The sequence below is a fragment of the Apteryx mantelli genome, chromosome 10, assembly GCF_036417845.1.
Source record: "Apteryx mantelli isolate bAptMan1 chromosome 10, bAptMan1.hap1, whole genome shotgun sequence".
Lineage (NCBI taxonomy): Eukaryota > Metazoa > Chordata > Aves > Apterygiformes > Apterygidae > Apteryx > Apteryx mantelli.
The window spans coordinates 7,467,789-7,491,310 of NC_089987.1; the positions used below are offsets into that span (position 1 = coordinate 7,467,789).

At 38.4% G+C, this 23,522-nt stretch overlaps 1 protein-coding gene across 11 annotated transcripts in view; it reads right to left on the bottom strand.

Annotated features, from left to right (window-relative positions):
- WWOX (WW domain containing oxidoreductase) overlaps nt 1–23,522 on the bottom strand; it is a 524,615-nt gene that overhangs the window by 375,223 nt on the left and 125,870 nt on the right. For 10 of the 11 annotated variants that reach the window (XM_067302452.1, XM_067302448.1, XM_067302450.1 and 7 more), the window contains exons 7-8: nt 16,151–16,336; nt 12,193–12,457 (exon numbers count right to left, since the gene is read on the bottom strand). In XM_067302452.1, coding sequence (XP_067158553.1) covers nt 12,193–12,457; nt 16,151–16,336 — 451 coding nt within the window. Of the gene's footprint in view, nt 1–991; nt 1,067–12,192; nt 12,458–16,150; nt 16,337–23,522 lie in introns of all 11 variants that reach the window. The other variant, XM_013941161.2, reaches the window with a different exon arrangement.

Consider the following 23,522-nt stretch of genomic DNA (forward strand, 5'->3'; position numbering starts at 1 on the left):
AGTGATATTTAATAACTGCAAAAACATGGTGTCACTAAAATAATGAATGGAATTTGACTATGATGTTTCTATTTACTGTCATCCTGCTTGCCAAAAGCAAATTGATGCTACCAGTCTAAATATTTCCTAGAAACAACAAAATAAAGTGACTGAAAAATCCAAACAACTCAAGTCTTGTAAGTCTCCAAGGAAACTTTAACAGATAAGTAAATCTACAAATTCTCTGATTACAAATCCTCATACAGATTACTGTGAAGTGAGTAAGTACTGACTCGTTTGCTGTGCATTTGTACACTGAACTGAGCACGATAAACTCAGTATTATAGTCACTTTTCCCCCTGAAGTGAATGAGTGCATTCTGCCACTTTATCATAAGTAAATCATACAAAATCAGGCCATATAACATGCATAACAAAATATTTTCATATTTCAACTGACAAATGGATTCAATACGAGCAACTTTTTTTGTCAAATCTTCCTCCTTTATTCTTAAAAAAAAAAAAACTCAATCATATAAACAATAAAAAAACTTTAAGATATTACATTCTAGATATTTAACATATAATCATGCATTCATACTTCGTTCATCTTTAGAGAAAGGTGAGAAAGCAAGGACCTAAGGATTATCGCAGTAGGTTAAGAAAAAGAAGGGCAGAGGCAGGACACACATCAGCTCACACTGATGCTGGTTGTAAAACCCACATAAAATTAAAGACAATTTTTTGGCTTCATTAACTGTTCTGGAGCAATACACCCGCTTTCTTCCCTTCCCTTACTCATACACACTTTCCTAGAAAGGAGGCACAAAACCAGTAAAAACATTAGGAATATAGGAGAAAGAAGCTCCAGATCTTAACACGATCCAACTCTAGTTTTGGCAGTAAACCTCAGAGAATGATATATAGTGGAAGCTACTGAACTACAAAATACTAACGAATATCCAGTGGAAAAATTAAACACCCTCCCTAAGACAGTCTCATCAACCACACACCTACTTCCCTCCATGTGGGAATCTAGTCAATGCACCAAGCTGGCCCAGGGACATCCTGCAGCTTGCGTCTTGCCTCTAGAAAAAAGAACATCATCACACTCATATCCATAACACACACAATCTGCAGTAAACTCCCTCACATTTTCATCAAGAGAGAAAAAGATATCAACATTTACTAAATTCTGGAAGAAAGAACCAACACGAACTAGGAACACTACCATTATCACAGCTGGATACCCCCCAAAAGCCTAGAAATGCAAACAAATAAATATATATAAATATATATACACATGCACATACACATACGCGTGCATACACACATTTTTAATAACTTTCTCGCAAGAAAGCTTTTAGGACTGTTAATTCAGTTATGTAGTTATCATGCCTGGGGAATGCCAACATGATGATGAATGACATGTCAAATGCAAAAAAACAAACAGATGAATCACTTTTGCAGGAAAACAGCCTTCTATTGTGCTCACCTATCCAGGAATATTAAATATATTAAAAACCCAAGTATATTTTTTGTTTATATAGATAGATACACACACATACATATATGTAAAAGAAGTGAGAATACTAAAAAAACATTATGTAGTACTCTGCATTTGATATACTGTATTTTCTTTGGACCTTGCAAATATACTTTTTTAATGACTTTGCTCTAAAAGAAGGGACTTTCTAGCTCAGATTACTTGGACACTCTTACTGTTTACTCTTCCATCTTTTCTGTAAAGTCAGAAGAGATTTCCCTGAGAACTTCAAATAAATAAGATATCCAGCTGCACAAACACTATACATTCTGCTAGATTACTTTGGCTTCATAAGGAATATTTGACTTTCTCTGAATGTAAGTGATTAAAGAGAACCCATCACATGAGACTGATTGGTGAACTGTTTAAAGTGGTATGGCACCTCTTCAAAGATGACAGAGAAACGAAAAGACCACATTATGGCAAAGCATCTCAGATATCCAACGAGATCTAGGGAAATATTAATGTCACTAAGCACTGCATCTCCCAATTAAGAAATAGTATTTAAATAATCATTCTGTAAAATAGGGTCTACACTGTCTTCGGTATTTTATGTATTGTAAACACAGCCAATGAAAGCTTGGGGTTTCCTGAACATCTGTTCATTCATAAATAGCAGCTCCAAAAAATGTAAGGAAAGATAAATCATGTTCTGCAATCTACAAGATTTATATTGCTCTGTGATTTATGCTCCCTAAGTGATACAGGCTAACAATGTTTGATTATGCAATTTCATCATTTTTACCATTTACCGTTTTCAATTTGGGCATAGGATTATTCCTTTCAGAAGATACAGAGACAAAAAAATGAACTTTGTCCAAAAATGAATTTGAGACGTGTGGATCAGCACTTTACTTTCTAAAGGGCTAGAAGACCTAGTAAAAGTAATGTAGAAGCCTTAGAATCACAGAGGAGTGTGTGTACGTGTGTGCGCGCGCACGTCACAGCAGACAGACAATACAAAGAAAAAAAACAGCCATCATGCCTAAGGAGTCAAGTAGCGTGGACAAGAAGGTCCTAGTTCAAAGTTTAGTGACACACGAGGACTTGAAATATTCTTCCTCATTTAAGGAATAAACAGAAGATTTACATTAAAAAAATCATAGCCAAAAATGATCCAGTTGTTGGATGCTAAACTTAATACGAACCTTGATTTAAAAGAAGAAAACTGAGAAAGTGAAAGCACACTAATGAAGCACAACTACTTATTACAGCCCTTAGTTCATAACCCCCTCTCCCCCATCATTAAGATGCTCTCCTGTCTTCTACAATATGATAGATGGCAACAGCTTTAACTGAAACTCAAACCTGCCATTGTACATCTTAACCCCTATAGGCTTTGTTTTTCACATTTTTTGTCACTTACAGTCTAGTAATTTCAATAGGTGAAAATGCCTAAACTGAATCATCTTGTATACTTCACGTTTGGCTGCATTGAATTTTTTTGCTAGCTATACAGCATAGTAGCCATAAGTCTGTCCAAAAAGTTAAAAGTCATATTGATTTAAAACAGTTTTTAAAGTCCACCTTTTATAAAAAGTGATTTATAAAAAGCAACTCACTGCTAGCTAAAAGTCAAGTTTTATTGCGGTGAATATTTGAGATGATAATCTTTTCAGAATGCAAGCAACAGATCATTGGATCATTATAAATGAACTGCAATGCATCGACTCTGCTTTTGATTATAGATATCTCATTCATAAAAATGTTATCTTTATTACTCTCTTCTTATTAAAGAAAATGAATAATCCTGTGGTTTATGCCCTAGCCTGTAACTAAGGAGGTCTGGATCCAAGTCTGTTATTTACAACAAACTGTCTAAGCGACCTTCCTCGGGCACCCAAACGAGGACCGCAGGGTAACAAGTGGTGCCGAGCGGCCCGATGCGCAGGACCGGGAATCCCTGCGAGCGGCGGGACGCGCCGGAGGCAGAGGGAGGGCGCCGGGCACCGTCGCGGTTAGTCTGCGGCGAACACAAAGTCATTTGAGCTAGCAGCTTCCACTGTTAGCTAGGCTACCAAATGATCAAAGATTAAATCCTTTTTAAGCAGAAGTGCAGAATTATTTCTATTAAAAAAATCCTTCTGTTTATTGGACTAAAAAATCATTAATATAACACGTACTAGCACAATCTGAAGGCTGTTAAAGGGTGGGCCAACAAATAGCAGTTGAAAAGTGAGGATTACTTGTCTAGTTCGACAAAACATTAAAAAGACCTGGGCCTGGGTATATCATAAAATTTTTAAGGAATAGCTGCTTTTTTCCTAAGGTAACAGCCACATGCTTGCATTAGCATCAAATTAATGCACGAAAAAAAAGCAGAGGCAATCTGTTTCAATCTTTAAAAAGGTCTTCAAGACATTTAAGTTCACTTGCCAATTTATATAGGATATTGTTAGATTTTAACCTAGATTATTCCCAGCAAAAGTTACTGTTGCTAGCTAAAGATACTAAAAGAAATGAACATGTACATTTAGGGATTTATACAACTCATACGTAACACATTCAGAAATGTTTCTCACTGTTTCCCTTACAGTCTTTCCCAAACATTTTTAGCAAAGCTAAATGCTTTCCTGTTTTCTGAGTGATTCTTGTCAGAAAATACTAGATCAGTATAAGCTACAAAAGAAAAAACATTGTGTTTGACATTCCACAAAACCCAAAATGTTGCAAAATAGTCCCAAACCAGAGTTTTAACATGCTATCCTGTGGCAAAGTAGCATACATCCACTTCTGAGAGACCAGAATGTAATTCTAATCAGGCAGGAGGAGAAGGGCAGGCCAAGAGGTTGTACATATAAATCCAGAATATTATCTAGTGCTATTATTAGCTATTTGCTTCCCTGGCAAACAGTATAAAAACACGAAAATACTGTTTCAGAGAGCACTGTGAAAATGCGAAGTCCCATAAGGAGAACCTTTCCTTTTACAGACTTTTTAATCTTCATTCTACTCCCATACCTCTCTGTAATATTTGAAAAAAAGAATAAACATACAGAAATATGCAAAATAAATCAGGAAACCCTCTGAATTTAAAGTATTTTGAAAGTATTGAATTGCACTACCTATGTAGATAAAAACTCTTTATTACAGTCTCTTCCAAGTTACAGTTCTAAATTTTAGTTGTCATTGCCCATGGAAAATTGATACCTTGCTGGTTTTCAGTTACTGCAGTAGATAGGCAATTTTTGTAGCAAATAAAGTAAATGACGATATTTCAGTATGAGAAACCTCTCAAGAACTCTACTGCAAGGACAAGGCAAATTCCTCTTAGCTAGTACACTAATGACATAAAAAAAAACAGAAACAAAAGTGAGTGCAGAAAAAGCGAAAGACTAAATATCCTGTGTTCAGCTGCTTTTGCCAGACTGCAACATCTTGCCTGGTACCCAAACACCTCAACACTCAAATACGACTGAAACTTCCTTTCTTAAGGTTTCTCAACTACATTCTGAGCAGCCCAATGCTGCATAACAGAGCAGAGACACCACGGCAGCTCAGCTGCAGTTCAGATCTGCGCATGAAGCTGAGTAAAAAAGAAGGAATAAGGAAAAAATGGAGACTAAATCTTTGGCAAACTGCAAAAGAACACAGTAAAAAAAAAAACTACAGAGAAGGAAAGTTGAGCAAAGGCAGGAGAAAGTCTGGGACTTTCAAACAAGAAAGAAATTACAGATTAATCATACCAGAGTGCAGAAATAAAAAGGATTTACTTTTAAAATCTTTTGTTAAGCACTCATTATTTCATTTTCAATGCTACTTAAACCCATAAATCCTCCCCCCCCCCTTATTATTAAATAAGAAGGTTTGTTTCTAGATGATGTAAAAATCTGAACAAGAAAGGAAAATAACTGAATGTAAAACTGATTTTCTACAAGTTTCAAAAAGAAATAATTCTCTTCTATGGTACTAATCAACTATGAGGCCCATCCTTGCCAGCGCTCAAACAGGAGACAGTAAGGTAGCAGAAAGGGCTGGATGCGAGGCTGCGCAAAAGATTACCATTTCTGGGAAACACAAACCTGTATGCAGATGTTCCACAAGGTATATATACCTTTCTAATCCAATAAGGCTTTTTCAGGCTGAAAAATAGGGAAATATGTTTAACTTCCAATTCTAACGTCATTACTTGTAGTATAAAACATTATGGACCAAATGTGTCCCTACCTTGCAGCCTACACCCTTGGTGGGACATCCTGAAATTCTGCAAGGATCTAGGGAGGGAGGAAGAAATTTCTTAATTCCCCTCCACAACTGTGGGACGTAACGGAGCTGCTCCGCAAAGAGCTCTGGGGGCATGCGGGACACCGCAAATCCCCAGGCCGGGGCTCCCTCGCCAGGGAGCTGCTCTGCACACTGATGCCCTCAGCTCTTCTGCTGGGTGCGCGGAGAGGTTTCCATGAAGACTCTCCCTTCCTGTGGTGAGGGTTATGAAGGACTGATTGAATTTGCCCTCATATTTCATGCCATACTTATTTAAACAGGGACTTAAAATACATATCAGTTAAATGCAAGTTTGAGAATAGGCTAGCTTATAGTACATTTTATTACTAGGTAGGATACAGAAATTCTAAATGCATAGAAGAATTTTGCCACCGTCCTTCCAAAATTATTAACAACTACTTTTGAGCCATTTCTTTACCATCTGCATGTGTCTCCTTTCCTCTTATTTGACTCAGTCAATTTGATAGGATGTCTGTTCTGCAAGGAGGTGTACGTTGTCAGCATTCGAGGAAATAACTGTCCTTCTGCCTTACTAGAGATAGAACCCATGAACCTGTATGTGATGGAAGACAGCTATTGCTCAGCATGGCTCTAACACTTACACTCTAGACATTAATCCATAAAACAAGAGAACTGCATATGCAATCTATATCCTCTCCAAAGGAAATAATACACCCTACAACAAATGCTAATATTCAGCAGCTATTTAGTTTCCTTTCGCTCTCTCTTTCTCTTTCACTCCCTGCCTAAACCTCAATTTGAGAAAAGAAACTGCCATTTTGATCAAATCTAACCTGGGAGGCCCTTTTCAAGAAGAACTGCCTGCAGCTTTTCAAGAAACCCCAGGGCATTTTCAGCAATGTTGTAAGGAGGAAACACAGGCGAAATTTTAGTCTGAAATATGCACATACCCATACTGCCCATGACTCTTCTTGAAGTTGCTCGTGCCCAGCTGAGGGCAGAGTTGGGCCCAAACTGTGAAGTCAGTTATGGAAGCCAACATCAACTCAACACAGCCCACGCAGATCTCTGGAGAGCAAAATCCGTTTGTTTAAAGAGGGAATGCTATCTCCAACTCTAAGGGTTATTCCAGATTCTCTACAGGCAAACAGAGCTGGTGAGACTTTAAGGCCTCTTTCAGGCTTCTATCAAGGGCAGGCAGAGGTGATCGTTAGGTAGAAGCAAGTCGCTCCTAAAGGTACAGATCCACTCCTTGCCAGACCTGTATTTCTGAGCGAGTGTCAGGCATGAGCGCAAACCATCACATGAAATTTAAATTCACTCCTGTGGTTAGAGCAGAATCACAAGAGTTCATTGTTTTACCTAAAATTAAGACATTCAGAAGATTTGTGGGGCCCTTAAAAATGTTCCTTGTAATTCTCAATAGTAAATGTTTTAAGTACAACTTCTGATGCTAAAAAGCTACTATCTTATGGGAGGGGATCGAAAAGCAGTTCAAATATCAGCCTCTTAAACATTGAAAAACAAAAGGCAGAATGGTCTTACTATGGCTAACTGGGGTTTAAGAGTGTGACAGGTTGAGCTTTTCTCGTTGTAATTTATACCTCAGCTACAGAACCAATGTTTTATTCCCAACCATTAAAAGGGGGTAACACATCTGCTAAAACTCCAGCACAATGGTTGGCTTTGCACTGCAACAGGAAACGTAACCCAATAGTCTCAGAACTTCTACAAACCCTGGCCATTTCTTAATGCAAAGGATTTGAAAATTTAGTTCACTGAAACATCTGTTAAGTTCTCGCTACTCTAACACATGATATTCTTTCTGCTGTGTTACCTGCCAACAAAAATATTTGGTTCTATGTAAGACTATCGCGAGTGTGTGATAATAGCACTGCTTCTAATTTTATATGCCATTGTACCCTGACAAAATCATCTGGGGGTGACACTAGATAATATATTCAGTTTAAGCTAGGAACTTTAAATAAATTCATTTAATTTTAATTTTGCACATAACTAGTAACAAATCAGATGGGTTCTGAATGACTAGCATTAATTTAAAACAAAACAAGCCACATAGTTGTACTGGTCTTGAGTTAACTCACAAGCCTTGGGGATGTCTTAAAAACATCCCCTCCCATCCAAGATCTCGAATCAAGCCAGCTGGGCGTATACCTGGCCTACACGGCTACCTGCAGAGGCCCTCTCCCAGGCTGTTATTTACGGTGGGCACTTGCTCCAATTTACCTTTAATTATATTGTAAGCTCCTCCAATTTACTGGGTAACTGTGTAGTGGTAAGTAAAACAGAGGCCCTTTGAACGTGATTAGGCTACAGTTACTACTATAATAAAATGCTAATTTATTTGCAACTATTCCATCTATCAAAAATTACTTGTTCTCCAGTTCTGTTCAACAAATTCTTGTAGCTTTGAGATATTGAAGGGGGTGCGGAATACTCATTCAGTCTCCAGCGCTCTACTTACTATAAGTATTTGCTGCCTACCTGTAACCATCAGTAACATAAATATTGCATTATGTTTCAAAAGCTGACCAGACAATTCCCTGTGATTCCAAAGGAAGGTTTGCTATAATCAGCACAAATATACCATAATTTTTATGATGTAGGCAATCATAAAACAGGTTTGGAAGATGAAGTTGCATTTTTTCCTTTCAATAAGGTATGAACCATTTACAGAAACAACTATAATTATATACCTAAAAGCCTAACACTTCAAAGGGAGAGCAGGTTTTTCTTTTTTTTCCCCTTGAAATCCAGATTATAAAAGTGGTGATCCGCAACACTATTCCTTACGCAGAAGCTTAAAATAGCCTGACTTCATGAAGAGTGTCCTAATTACTGAAATCGAGTCACTGTAGTCACAGCAAATAACAGCAAATAAGAAAATAAGGAGTGTGATACCAGCATACTGCTTCTCCGAGCTTCAGGGAATCAGCTAAAGCTAAACGGCTACAGGCAGTGTTTCCTGAGCTCAACCCTGTCATGCCGAGTACTCCAAGTGCCGTGTGCCAGAGGCTGCAGGACCTCTCCCAAAAATGGAGATTCACAGTATGCAGTAACATGCATTTCTGAAGAAAATGCTGCATTGTCATCTACCAGACCAGAGCTATTTAACGTGCATGAACTGAATAACGACATTAAGAAACGGTTTTCAAACACAGTGTATGTTTGCTCATTGTTTGGAATAAAGCAAAATAATGTTTTGATTTATAGTAAATGACCTTTAGACATGATTTCTAGAAAATGAACTTTAGATAGACAGTTTAGTAACTGCCACAGAGAATGACGCCAACTAAGTCAAAGCTGTGAAAACTAATGCTCTCAGAAGTAGCAGCAGCCAAGGCAGACGTCCGAAGAACTATATTGTCCTGAATAAACTAGTAGGGAAACAATAGTATGCTCCGACTTTCTCCTGCATTTAGCCTCAAAGTTCCCAAAAGAGCTGTAACTGTGAACATTATTCTGCGTTATCCCACCACTCCCAGAACACCAAGTAAGTCCAGCTTTGTGAAATACAAATTAAAGGTATGAATATTTTTTATTAGCAGCTTTTACTACAAAAAGGCCCCAGTTAGGTATGTGCAGTCGCAGCCCATTTGCATGTGTGTCCGTATATCCATACGCATACACAAGTGCAGCTGCGTGCGCGTAGGTGCAAAGCCGCAGGAGCCGGCGCAGGCAGGAGCGGCAGGCTGCCTCCAGCGGGGTCAGGCTCTCCGCGCGGCACAAGCGGCAGCGGGTAGAGCTACCACCTCGGAGCGCAACGCTGGCACAGGCATATCTGCCTGGCACCTCGCCTGAACTAATAATACCTTACTTCTCTCCACATAACCTTGGCATGGGTAGCTCGCTCCCAGTTAGAGCGCCAGCTCCGCTGCCGAGAGCTGAAACGTTGCTGCCTCACATTGCACTGTGCAACACGGGCATCCTTGCAGGACACATGGACATACAGTTCACAACCTCAGGACAGCAGCTTTCAACTCCGAGCCGTGCACTCAGTATCCTGACCCAAAAATTCCTCTAAGCTCTGGGGAGAGCTGCCATAGAGAAGTGACATGAAGCCTACAGAAAGATGCTCCACAAAGTCCATTGCAGGTTAGTGATAGCACAATCCCTAAAAAGGGGGAACCAGCAGTTCATTTGCTCCCTACTAATCTTACAACAGAAAAACTCTGACACTGGCCCTATTGAGAAATTCAGCTTAGCTTGTCTGCGTACCCAGCAAGAGCCACTATTCTTTCTCAGGTTTATTGGCAGTGGAAGCATTGATAAGCTGCAGGGGAACACGACAATTCATACCAGAATATGAGCCGCAAGACCCATGCTTACCCTCACCCCCCCGCCCCGGTAACTTTCAAATAGCCTCAGTGAAATAAATGCGAACACAAAAGGACCTCCTGAAGCAATCAGTCTTGGACTAGGGTGCACGGTTATTCAGTACGGATATATTTTGTGTTCCTTTTTACACACCACAATTAAATAAACAGATGCTATCGAAAGAATCCATCAGTTGATTTAAAGAATTCAAAATGAACTCTGCTGGTTTAATTTTTTCTTGAAGTCTGACTTTACCTGAGTAACAAACACAAGAGGTTCCTTTGTGAAACCAGAGTGAATAAAACTAAGTTAATTCGCAGAAGTGCCACAGACTGGATCCCTTCCACTGTAGGTCGATACCGTACACTTAAAGAATTTGTTGTATAAACTCTCCCTAACACAGCACAGACATTATTTTAACGTATTATTTAACGATTTCAACGTACAAGCAATCCCTTTTTTTGCACCACTCTGATTTGCTAACTACCGGAGGTTATGCTGCAGATTAAACTACTTACAAATGGATCCTCCCTCTCTGAACAATTCCTTCCCTGCTCTTTTTTCAAATGAAGACAATTAATTTTGTCTGTACCACTGACTCAGGGAGACGATAAGGTACGTTAACAGCACTCACATCAGTCATTGAATCCTCTGCAAGAGGGGCCTGGTCTGGGCCTGAACAAATTGCCACAGCTAGATGAGCCTTACAGGAGTATTAGTCTCTCATTTCCCTGGTTCCTAGCTGCAAACATTCAAGGGAGTCTCCCCCCGCCCCGTCCTTTGGGAATACCAATCTCTGTCAATGAATAAGGAATAAGAAACAGTCAATAAGGTGAAAAGAAAACCAGTTCTCCATGAAGTAGTAGTCATCCTATGCCCAGCAAATGACTTCGGACTCCTTATAAATAACCTGGGTGAGAGGTTCAAGAGATAAGTGTAACCCCCTCCAAGCACTGGAGTTGCTGCAAATTCCTGTATACGAAGCCTCCTAATACCACCTATGCAAGAATTGCGTAGCCTTTCCTTGCATCCCGGTGCCAATCCAAAGTCCAGGGGAGACAAAGGAAAAACTCTCATTGCCTTGCTTCATAAGAAAAAGACCCATTTAGAAAATTGAGACACATGATACAGGTAACACTAAAAATCCATTCAAGCCATGACATCTACACACTAACTTATGATTCTAGCAATACTATTGTCAGATTGTAATCATCAACCTATTTCAGTAGTCATTTGCTTGAAAACGAATATAGAAAGAGAAGGATTGCTCTCTAAAACTGTGTGCTATTGACACTTGGAGGTAGGCAGCTGTTGACGCATCTCTAAAACCCATTACAGACTCACTCTCCAGAGGCTCCGATGGGCAAATCTGGCTTCACAGACCACATTTATCTTCACCCACTTTCTTCCAACATAGCCCAAGAATTTGCCTTCTTCAAGCACTGGATATTTTAAAACCAAGACAGTTGGGAATTGTCTTAGAAGAAACAAGTGTGTTTTAAAGGTGAATTTAAAACTCAAGTGTTTAAAAGTTTTAAAAGTGAAGCATTTTAAAAGTGAACATTAACTTACTTCAAGTGCTGGAATTTAAAACTGCCAATATATAAATCTGCCAAATACAGATGCACAAAGTATAAAAAGAATCAAGAAAATCATTGCTTTTTTTCCAAATAACAGTGAGGATGCTTTTTCCATCCACTGAAGGCACTCCCCTCAGCCATTACTAATGCCTGTAGTATCTTTTCTAACTAGGGCATCTGTTTACACTAAAAAAAACTCAGTTAGGCATACTCCACTTAAAAACCAAATTTTTTGATGGTTTACATATACTGAGCACTCTAAACTATCCCACACCTAAATATAAAACTACCTTAACCACAGCGAGCTAAAATCATACATTCCAAGGAAGTCACATACTCCATCTAACATGGCACTTTTACTGAAGATCGACAAAGTTGATCTAAAATTGTTTAAGCGTCCTTTTCTAGAGTGCTCACTATCTTGACACTACATTTGCCATTAAAGTCAGGTTGCGGTTATAAAAGGCAAAAGGTTAAAGCAAATACATACATCTGGATTTTTATAACTTCACTCCCCTGACTTGAAAACTAAAGATGTGTAAAACACTGTAAATCATTCACTTACCATGGATTTGGTGAAAGGTCGAGCCAAGGTAAACAACAGGGTATACACCCACCAGTTCCGATGAATCGAGGAGTACATCATGTTTCCAGGATGGACGGCGTTAGACGTCACCCCGTGGGGAGAAAGGCGTCGGTTCAGCTCGTTGGAGAACAGTATATTGCAAAGCTTGGAACGGTTGTAGGCCAGCATAGCCCAATACTCCTTCTTAGGTGGAGAAAGCAGGCTGAAGTCAAGTTTTCCAGAGGAGTCTTTAATTTCTGTAAATCTAAAAAACAGTAAACATGCCTCAGATACCCCCCCCAGTTAATTTTGCTGTCATTTAGAAAACATAAGATGTAGAAAATAGAGTAGAGCTTGGCCAGAATCAACAAAAAACAACAGCTTATTTTGGAGTTGCAAGTATCTATTGGAAATTGTTTGAGGCCAAAGGAATAGTCCCATAAACCATGGCAGAAGAAGTATTGAAATACCAGAAATAAATGATACCTAAAACAAGTCAGAAAAGGTTTTAATGATATAAAGACATTGTACATTGTTTATGAATCATTCTTTTAAATCCAGAAAAAAGATTTTGCCATAGACCCACAAAAGCACAATTACCTTACAGTAAATAATGTGAGGTAAAATAACTCTGCATTATAAGCACAGAAAATCAGCATTCTTTCTTTTATTTCCCCTTCTTCCCTTCCCCTGATTATTTCATCCAGTGCTCATGTACTGCACACTTTCATTTAAGTGTTCAAGTAACTATGGATGAGTCTCACTGCCTCTTAGACTCTTTTTTAGATTAAAAATTGATGAATATAAAGGGGTTATAACCTTGGTAACTTGCCATCAATAGTCTTATATGTTTAAAAGATAAATGTAAACAAAGCCAAAATGAGTTCTGGCAGAGTATAATGTTTTTAAGTATACCCATGGCATGGTTGAACACAAATCAAAGTAACTAGTTGATGTTTTTTAATTGGGTCTGACAGAGTCATTAAACACCAGCTGTTTGTTTCTCCCCCCCCACACCTTTTTTAATAACAAAGTAGTGAATGTTCTGAAGACATTTAGATGAAGAAAAGGAATTTTCTAGATAACATTTTTTTCCAAATCTTACAAATTTGATTTATCAAGTTCCTCATATATCTTAATATTAGGAAATAATACTACATTTAGTTACAGACCTGTGTTCCACTCAGAAGTGCTTCTAAAAATAAAAAGGATTTAGCAAGCTCTTTTTAATACTCAGAGTTTTCAGAATCAGCTGGAGAGCACAGGGATAAACATAATTATAGTACACACTAGAAAAATGTTTTAAAATATCTTTACTAATTTTGCATCTCACGCCCAGAAATGAAGAGATCAGCTGGAATTTCTACATTCACTCTGTGAGCAGAATTATAATACACCCAGAGAAAAGCAACTACGGTATTTGAACTCAAGAGGAATCCAGGATGTTCTGTATCTTGCAGAATTAGCACTTCAATTTCAACAACAAATTCCTCTTTCATAATTTTCACAGTTAGATAAAATACATTTCTGAAATTAACAGGCCTATTCTGGGAGGAATTTCATATATTCATATCCCCAGTAACCTTTCAGAACACCCAACAATACTCTATAAATAAACTACTTTGTGTGTACTGTACAATGGAAACACAGTGGTGTATTTTGAGCCCAGTCCTGCAAGTGTGCTTCTGTGAGTCAATCTTACTTAGGTCGGCAATCTCATTGAATTCACTGGGATAAGGGCTGCACAATCAAATTAACTGCACAGAAATAAAGACAGGAGGAAAGTCAACCTACTTATTATTCTGATTTTAATATGATGTGCTTAAACTACCTAAAAGCTTAATTTAAAAAGAATTCATTTGCACTGAATCCAGAGAAGTAACTAAAAGAGAATGAAGAACCAGAGAGGCAAATAAATACTTTGCCTTGCAGCAGTCTAGTATAATATTTTCTGCAAAAACAGGACTTTATTTTTCCCCTAACAGGGGGTCTTGACTCCAACGAAAAGATCCAGCCAAGGTTTATGGAAGTAATTAGATACCAACACTTCTGTTTTACAACACAGTTTAAGGCTCAGAGCTCTCAAGTAGGTCAGAAAGTACTACCACACAATAATACCTAATGTCTAAACTAACTCCTTACATCAGTTTCTTGCCATTAAACAGATGGGAGGAAAAAAAAAAAAACATTTACAATGATCATTTAAAATGTTAAGATATGGCATTTGTACATGAACTGGACCTCCTGAAAAAAAGAAAATCAACTAGTGGCATTCATTACTCTATTCAAACAGAGATTGCTACTTATTTTTTTGATGGGCTTCTATAAACCTCGGCTGAGCACTTTAAAAAATGTTTTTAGCAATGAGCACTTTAAAAAATGTTTTTAAAAACAAGATAAAGATGTGCAGAGATATGAGCTCTAGTTATACATAGCACTTAATACAGTGAAAAACAAAGATGTCATTTAAAATACTATCTGAGATAGAAGCTTACAAAGGGGAACAAGCAGCTGACAATTCAACATAATCTCCCATTAAATAACAGCTCATTTATACGTATCCCATTGTGCCCTCCACATCTGGCAAGTGATTGGAGTTGGCAGATTTATTTCTAGAGCTATCTTGCCTGCCCCGCAGTAGTCTCCCTCACCCCTAACAGGACTCTGCTACTTGCTTTCACAAACCTGGTGTGATTTGCAAAGATAAGGGTGTCCAGATTTTGTTACCACCTAATTACTACACATTTCATGTCTTTTAACACCAGGGAGGATTATTACTGCCATTTTCTATTGCTTCCTTTCATTTCAGCCATCATAAATTTAAAATGGTAAAAGTAAATCTATCTGCAGTGTGTCATTTATACCATAAGCCCCTGTGTTTGGAAGTGATAAAGGTTTCAGCCTGACCCTTGGCTGGTCTCTCTCTACCAGGTCCCTAGGGTTACATTTTACGGAAACATGATTAAAAAAAATAAGCTTCATTCTGGGTCACTAAAACATTTCAGAAATATTGGGGAGGGAGAGGGGGAAGGAGCACTCACACATTTTTCCTTTTGGTTTGCTAAAGCTCTTACACACAAGCAAAAGTGAAATAGAAATCAACAGTAATGTTTAAAAGTGGACATTATGGGTCTAATCCTGCAGTCCCTGAACTAAATCAGAAACCAATAAGTGGTTCGTACCTACTAAAATTCAGAATTGGGGTCATTCATTTTGCATAAACAGCTTTCTTATTTAAATCAAGTCTTCTTTTCAGTTATTAATACAGTTCTAAACAAACACCATGAGCGTGTCTGAAATAAGGCAAAACCTCATACTGCCTTTTTTGGCAACTCTACTTCTCATTGCAATGGAAAAGATGGGCATCTAGCACTTTAATTGAAATTTTAACCAAAAGAGGTATGGCCAGATTTCTAATATGTTATTAACTACAGTATTTCCCATTTTACAATTATACAGCTAATGTCTGCATTGAATTCCCTAATTTCTCATTATAAAACAATTGGATTTCATCTAACAGTTTTTAATTGCATTGTTTCTCCTGCTAAAATAACTGCACATGCTTCTTGGTAAGATGTTGAAGTTGTTGAATGACAAATCAATATAGGTCATGCCATTGAGATTTAATCAATTATTATTCCATCTTCTAGCAAAATCAATGAGTGGTCTGAAATGAAGTGAAAATCTGCATTCATACAAAGAATGATCAAAAAATACCTACATAATATTATAAAACTAGAGCACACTTTATACAGCAATAGAGCCAGATCCGGTAATATCCACAAACATTAGTGAACCTTCTATTTTCAAACAGATTATTCAAACAAAAATGCTTTAGACCAGGGCCTTTCATTTTTAAAAAGTTCTGTATTTCCAGTGAAGTTCTGCCATAACAGTTTTCAGCCCCAAAGATTGCAAATTTCAGATAAATCAAAAATGTACTGTAACATTAACCAACCTGTGTGATTCTGAGGATACCACAACTACTCTTGCAGGAGATGAATGGCGTAGAACGTCTTCAAGGAGCTGAACAAGATAAAAATGCCCCAAGTGATTCACCTGGAAGGTAGACTCCAGGTCATCTTCTGTCAAGCACCAGGGAGCACCAAAAATGGCAGCATTGCAGATCAGTATGTGAAGAGGCCTGAATAATCAAAGTATTAAAGAATAAAATTAAAACAAGGAAAAGAAAGCTCAATGGAATATATTAATTACATTTTTGTGTGAATTGGGTCAACATGTCATCTCAAGATGCCCACCAGGGCAAGGCCACACAGCTTTTCCACTTCTCCAAAAATAGCAACTAGAATTGTAACACTTGGCATCTCTAGAACCAAGCACTGGAGGACTATCGCAATCTCCCTAAGTTCGGACCATTCAGAACAACAGCGATCACTGAATGGAGAGCTGATATGCATGGCCAGACCAGATTCTTAAATATATATAAGGCCCAGGAATACCCCAGGTCCTATCCATTCATCCAGATGTTACTAAACCATTGCAGCAGTTGAAGTAGAAAGGCAAAGTTTTGGTCTATGAGAGTAAAGCAAAGTAACTTTGCTACAGATATTGTAGAAAATCACTAGTCCTCTCAGTGAACAACAGGAAAAGGAAATAAGAAGCCAGAATGCAATAATGCTTTTGCCCACACATTTTATACCTTTGAGGCCTGCAAAGTACTCTTAAAATACAAGTAGTTTAAAAAGACTGGGTTGGAAAATAAAAACATCCTCCTTGGAAAACCCCAGAAGGTGTAATTTTTGTGGACTGCAAACAGTACATATGAGTTCTATGAAACAGAGTCCTGCACTGAAGTCACCTAATGCAGTTTCTACAGAAATGCCATGATTAAGGCATCTCAAAATGAAGTGTTCCTAATCTGCCTTGTAAAAGGTATGATCCTGCCATTCTAACTATGCTGGAAGAGAACCTGCTATATACGTCTCAAAATCAAAATTCAAATCCAGAAAACTTGAACTTCTTTGACAACTCTGCTGTAATGTCAGGATGCTGAACACCTTGCAGCCTTCTCAATCTCCAGCCACGATCAAGGACAAACACCTTGGCTGGTTTTTCTCATCTTTTATTGAATACTTATGAAACACAGCAAAGGCTCTGGTTCTCAGACCTCAGGTGGATCACACAAAGTAATGACTGTCAAACAAATACTTTTCACCCCTGCAGTAACCATGCACCAATATCTGGAATGTCCTAATACCACAATAATAAAACCTGTCACATGTTTGTTTTGCTTCTGCCGGCCTACTATGTCTTTACCCCAATTGGCCAAATCTCATGACAAAAACAAAACCAGCCATGTCTCCTTACCCAATTCTAGAGACTCCCAACAAACCCCAATGTGAAGGAAAAAGAACTGCTTGCCTTCTTTTCAAGTACTTCTTCACAGCCCAACCACACAAAAGAAAACAAGAGACACAAAGCCAGGATCATTTTCCTACATGGTTGAAAGGCACATTTATCTCAAATCTGAGCATCTGCAAAAGCAATTCTGGAAAAGAATGTGAAAAATGAAGCCTCAGGCTGTCAAACAACTCTAAGTGAGTTAGATTCCTTCAGGTATGTTTGAAAAACCCAGATTTTGATAGCCTAGTTTTCAAAAACATTTCTGTTTTATGCATTTTAGTTAAATACTGAGTGTTGCATGATCATTGATCTAAACAGTAGGCTACATTTCCTTATTAAAATAAATTTCAACTTCAAGCCCATGCAGAAGTTACCAATAGAGTGTTGTTTAATAAGAAGTTAACAATCTAGTATCTGTATCTGTGCCAATCTGAAAAAAATTAATAAAAAGCCTCAGAAGCAGTATGAAACATCTGTGTACTTTGGGTAGCTCGTTTTCTGAAGGGCTGAATTTCTGATTTTCTTTTAGGTCAGTGAAATTTAGACTCATAATATCTACTCATACATTCTACACCTGGGAAAAGACACTGAAGATAAGGGGAGTGCCCTTTTAAAGGCTAGGGTTGCTGTTTCTATTCAAACTGACTTGCACAAAGTCATTGCTTTTTTCATCTTTGCAACCCCACTCAGCGTAGCACACTTGAATGAAGGGAATAAAATTCAGGCAGATTGAACTAAGAGACTCGAGATTGCATTTTTAAAGAGGTATCAGACCATTTGTGACATATTTTATCAAAAATACGTTTGCCAGTATTCTGCCAAATATTGTTTTGCCAGTATTCATCTCTAACCTCAGTTCATGTTGCCTATTCAAGATGCACCTGCCAGGAGGAAAACAAAGCCTCATGAAGACTGAGAGTACATGCATGCAAATTTTGCATGATTCAGCATCTCTTCTGAAAGTTTCTGAAAAGCTCTGGCAAGAATCAATTTACAGATTTGTAAATTTGCTGGGAAAAGGCACAAGCTTCTTCTACGTAGATGCAGTTGCTGATATAAGAGCCTCCCGTTTGAGAACTGAGGCACATTAGCACTTCCGTAACACAAAAAATACTACCACAATTCCCTCTAAAAGCAAATATGGCACTTTTAAAGAGATTACTATTCCATTTGGTAATTGTGATATAGCATATAACTAATATAAAGCAGAATGTGTTAATCTGATTGCTGCCTTATAACTGCCTCTTTTGTGAAATACGCAGATCCATAAAGGGCGATACGCACATGGATCCCACCTAAGTGAAAGACAGGAAAGTGGGTCACAAAGGAGACACGTAGAAATCTCCCCATCTCCCTCAACTACAAAACTATTTTAATTTTTTTATTTTTGTGGTTGTTACTGTACAATGACATTATCACATGATGCCGCACTGTGAATTCCAAATACAATATGGATAATAAGTATAATGTTATTACTTTCAGTTGTCCTTCGGTTTGATGGGTAAGCCAAACCGCATGGAACAACACACTCAAAAGTAACAGGCCACAGTGAGACAGAAAGGACCCACATATGAACCAACAGTGTGTTCCACCTACCCAGATTGTAATAGCCCTCATTAATACTAAGTCCACAAAAACTACTAGAGGCAAAATATGCACTCAATACCTAAATCTGCCAGCTCGATTAATTAAAAAGACGATTCAAGAATTATAAAACTATAAAATGCGGTCGATTTTAAATTGTAAGTCCATTTAATTCAGTTTTATAAAAGAAAGAAAAGTACGCTTCAGTCTCTTTCATGAGATTTGTGTTTCTCAAACAACATCTTTGTTCTAATTTTTTTTTTTTACATAAAAGTAATTAGAACTCAAGAGACAGTAAAGTTACAAATATTTACAATGTTCTATAAAAATGATCTGTGAAGAAATATAAAATCAGAAACATTTTAAACTGATATCCTAGTGAGAAGGTAACGTCGGATTCCCTTTTAGAATGACTTTATTTCTAATTGGCGTTTGTGCTTTTAAATGGTCTAAAACTGTCTCCAGGCAAACGCGGCAGAGCAGAGACCTCAAGGGCAGCAGAGCGCGTTGCCGAGGGGCTGCTGGGCCGGGGCGCCGTGCCGAAAGCGGCAGCTCGCGCACCGGCCCCGCACCCAGGCCCGTTAACCCCCGCGGTCCCCCAGGCAGGCCGCTAGCGAGGCCCCCTTACTGGAAACGGGCAGGTGGGCTTTTGTGACCTGGACATCTTCCTGCCAGGAAACGAATGAGATTACCTATGTAACAGCCGTCATCGAGCTACGAATTTTAGCCACAGATGACAGATTCTAATCTCAGTGGTGCCGAGCTCCGGATGAGTGAACATATCATTATGCAGGAGCAAGATTTTTAAGATACATGACAATTCACACCACACATCTGGCACTACAGCTTTGCTTTATGACAGGAGTATTTGAAGTGATAACAGAACAACGACCTTGATTTCACAAGTTCATTAAAAACACTGCTGTGATCTGCATTAGGCTTCCTCCTGAGCCCAAGAAAAAACCTCCCCTCATTTTAAAAGTTTGTAATTCTACTTCCAAAGCACAACTAGAACCAACAAAAAAATGTCAGCAGCATTTTCTGTAGTGTTTACTCCTGGCATTGACATTAGCAAGCTGCTCCCTTTAACCATGACTCCTATCTGGTATTTCTGGAAACACTGTACGGTTAAAACCTTGCAGTGTTTTGAAAATTTACCCCTATGCCTCCTTAAAATGTCTTCAGTCAGTGACTTACATCACACCAAGTGAGCTAATGTGTTCTACCATTACAATTTAAGTATGTACTGGGACTCGAACATAAGCTGCTCCATCATAGCATACAGTCACTGTTTCTTATCATTCACAGCATGACTGAGACTCAAGAACACAGTGCTTTAACTGCAAGCTATACAGCAATTGTAGAAAAATCTCACTATCTCGGTAAGTGCAGCTTGGATTTAGTGAAAGTTAAAAAGCAAGTGGAATTAACAGGGACATCCTTAACAGTAGATGTTTTCAGCTGAGATATTCACTGTCTTGTGCACTTCACAAGCGTGTGATGCATCACTAACTCCTGCATTGGGCAAGTCATTCAGATCTCACGTGCTGTGCTAAATTTGCCATTAGAAGCAACAAAGCAATCCAACTGCTCTGCACTATTTGAAAATACAATAAGTGAATACATTAGAGAGATACAGAAATTAAGTTGTTGATATAAATCAGTTAGTTATGAAATTTAATAATCAATTTGTTAGCACCTGATGTAAAACTATGATCTGTCAGCATCCTCCCAAGCCGGCTGTGTGCAGCAGTAGATATTTCCAAGGGAATTAATTACTGATGATTTGCAAAGGTAAGAATAATATTTTTCAACAAATGTAGCCTGTGCACTAGGAGGTTAAACAAACACCACCAAAATGTCAACAGAGTTCTTGGCTTTGCTGTTCTCCCATTTCAAATGTAATGAAATAGTTAACCAGAAATTATGCAAAGGGAATACTTTCAAATCTTCCCATGAAGCAGAATGTCACACCATCTGGGGCACTTCTCAAGTGATTTGAAAAGTTCACACTGTTTGGAATTACACAGAAATTCAACAGAAAAGGCCTTGCAATATCCCCAAAGTCCCATAAGCAACTGTAGACCTATGTCACGGCCAGTAAAGAAGGCAGAGAGATGTGACTTCTCCTCCATAAAGAAGCAAAGTCACAGCCCACCAAACTTTTCTATCCCATAACTCCAAAAATCCAGGTTGCTTTCTCTCCATGTTAGAAAATGGTGCTTCTTTCTGTGAGGAAATGTCTGGATTCACAAAGAAGATAACCAGCATCCAGGCTAGTCTTATGGATTTCCAGAAAAAATGAGTTAAACAAGCATCTCCAGAAATACCATTCAATCACACAAGTAGCAATGACGGGAACCTGAGCAACGACAAAGTCGCCGAGTGTCACGCAGCAGCAGGAAATCTCAGTGCCGTGCGTAAGGAATCCAACACCTCCTCCAAAACATGTGCTAGTTTGACAGAAACTCAAACACAGAAAAGCCCTGCTCAACTCCGTGATTTTGGAAATGAACGCTTAGTGCCTAACTTCTCTTTTTCTAAGAACATTGATTGAAAGGCTGGTACAAATATTCTCTGTTGCCACCTGTCAGCTGACAGACTCACGGATACTTGTCAGACAGGCTTCATTTTCAGGCAAGCTACTAACACTGAGCATGGAGCCCTGACGGATGACCTCTTGCTCTAAGCAAGGAAAATTCTTTCAAATTCATCCTACTGGGTTTCTTTGCAGAATTTGACAGTGGTGATCAGCAAAGTTTTCTGCCCCACTTCCAAGTGATTAATGAAAATGGACTGAACTTGTCCTGCTTCTTTCCTCATACCAAATACACAGGAATTGTTACGAGCACCTGCCTCTGTGCCTTCATAAAATACCATCTGCATACTGCCATACAGGTCACCCATCTCTCAGTCATTATTCATTACCTCCATAAAATCTTGGGTATAGAATTTCATAAAAGTTTGAAGAAGGAGCAAAGGTCTCAATAGGTTTAGAAGTAAACAGAAGACATCCATTAGTCCTGGTTTTCCCTTTATTAGCTTTTCTTACACATAAAGGAAAAAATGGCTTCTTATATCTCTAGAAATTAATAAGCAATCTTCCTTTGAAGAAACACTGGCCTTTTAGCTCTACAGGGATAGAAGAGTTTGAAAGAAGCCTACTTTTCCTTTTAATGGGGTGCTGAAGCAATTTCCGCCATTGTGAAAATTTTGAAGTTCAGCTTCTGAAGAGAAATTCAGATCCCATATTAGCTAAAGAAACAGTTCTTAAAACATTTGTAATATTGCCCTCCAGCTGACCTTGATAATACCTACACCACCCAGAGAAATCTTCCTCAGAAAATGACCCAAAATGGGATTTTCCCTTCTTCCACTCCTGTGAGAGTTTCACAGAAACTACATATGAAATAAGAGAAGCAGGGATGAGGTTTAGTTTGTTGACATGACCTGTCTCCCACACTTGGCTATTTCATATACTGAAAATATGGTATGTGATACTAGAAATCCCAGGAACAGGGAACTTTTTAATCTATGTTTGGCCACCTGAGATCTTTACATCAGTAAATCACCTTCTTTAGATAGCAAACTAATTTTAAAAAATGAAGGTCAAGATTATAATTTTTGCTTGCTTTTTAGCTGATTACTCTAAGGCAGATGCCTTCCCTACTGTCCCAATGACTAGCTCCATTTGGTATATATGCCATTCCTCTTCTACTATTTTTCTGCAGGTCTGAAGAAGAAAATCTCTGAGAAAGGATCACTGAACTCAACCCACAACTTTAGAGTCTTCTCTTCCTGTTCAGATATACCCCATCTTTTATCAATTTACAGAGTGAGAGCAAGAGAGAGCATTACATTTAACAAGCATGTGGTGGGTTCTTTTTTCCCCGTAAGGTTCATACTAGGGACACTTTCTCCTTTTTAGGGTCCATTATCCACAGCTTTGAATTTCCTTTTGCATAGCTATAATCTAACTCTAAATTACATTTGACTCTGACAACAAACATTATACTCAGTGTATTGAAATTTATGACAAGTGTCAGTGCCGATCTTCGCTTTCCCCAGTCTGCCTCCTGAGGACAGCATTTCAAACCAAAATCCAATCCAGGAAACCACATTTTCCTTTGTCAAAGTGATGCATCTTTGCTATTTCTATATCCCTGAGCAAACAAAATGCCTCGATACACATGGATTTTGAAAGTCCAAGGGTGAGGTTGAGGTAGAATTGGGATAGGATAGGGCTCTTCAATTGAATTTTTATATCCATTCCACCTTTGATCATTTCCATTCTGGTTCCTGAAAAAGAAACACAAGTTTTTCTTTTTCTTCTTCCTTTTCTCTAGGCCTAGCACATTAAGAGGAGCACTTTTTCTGTTCTT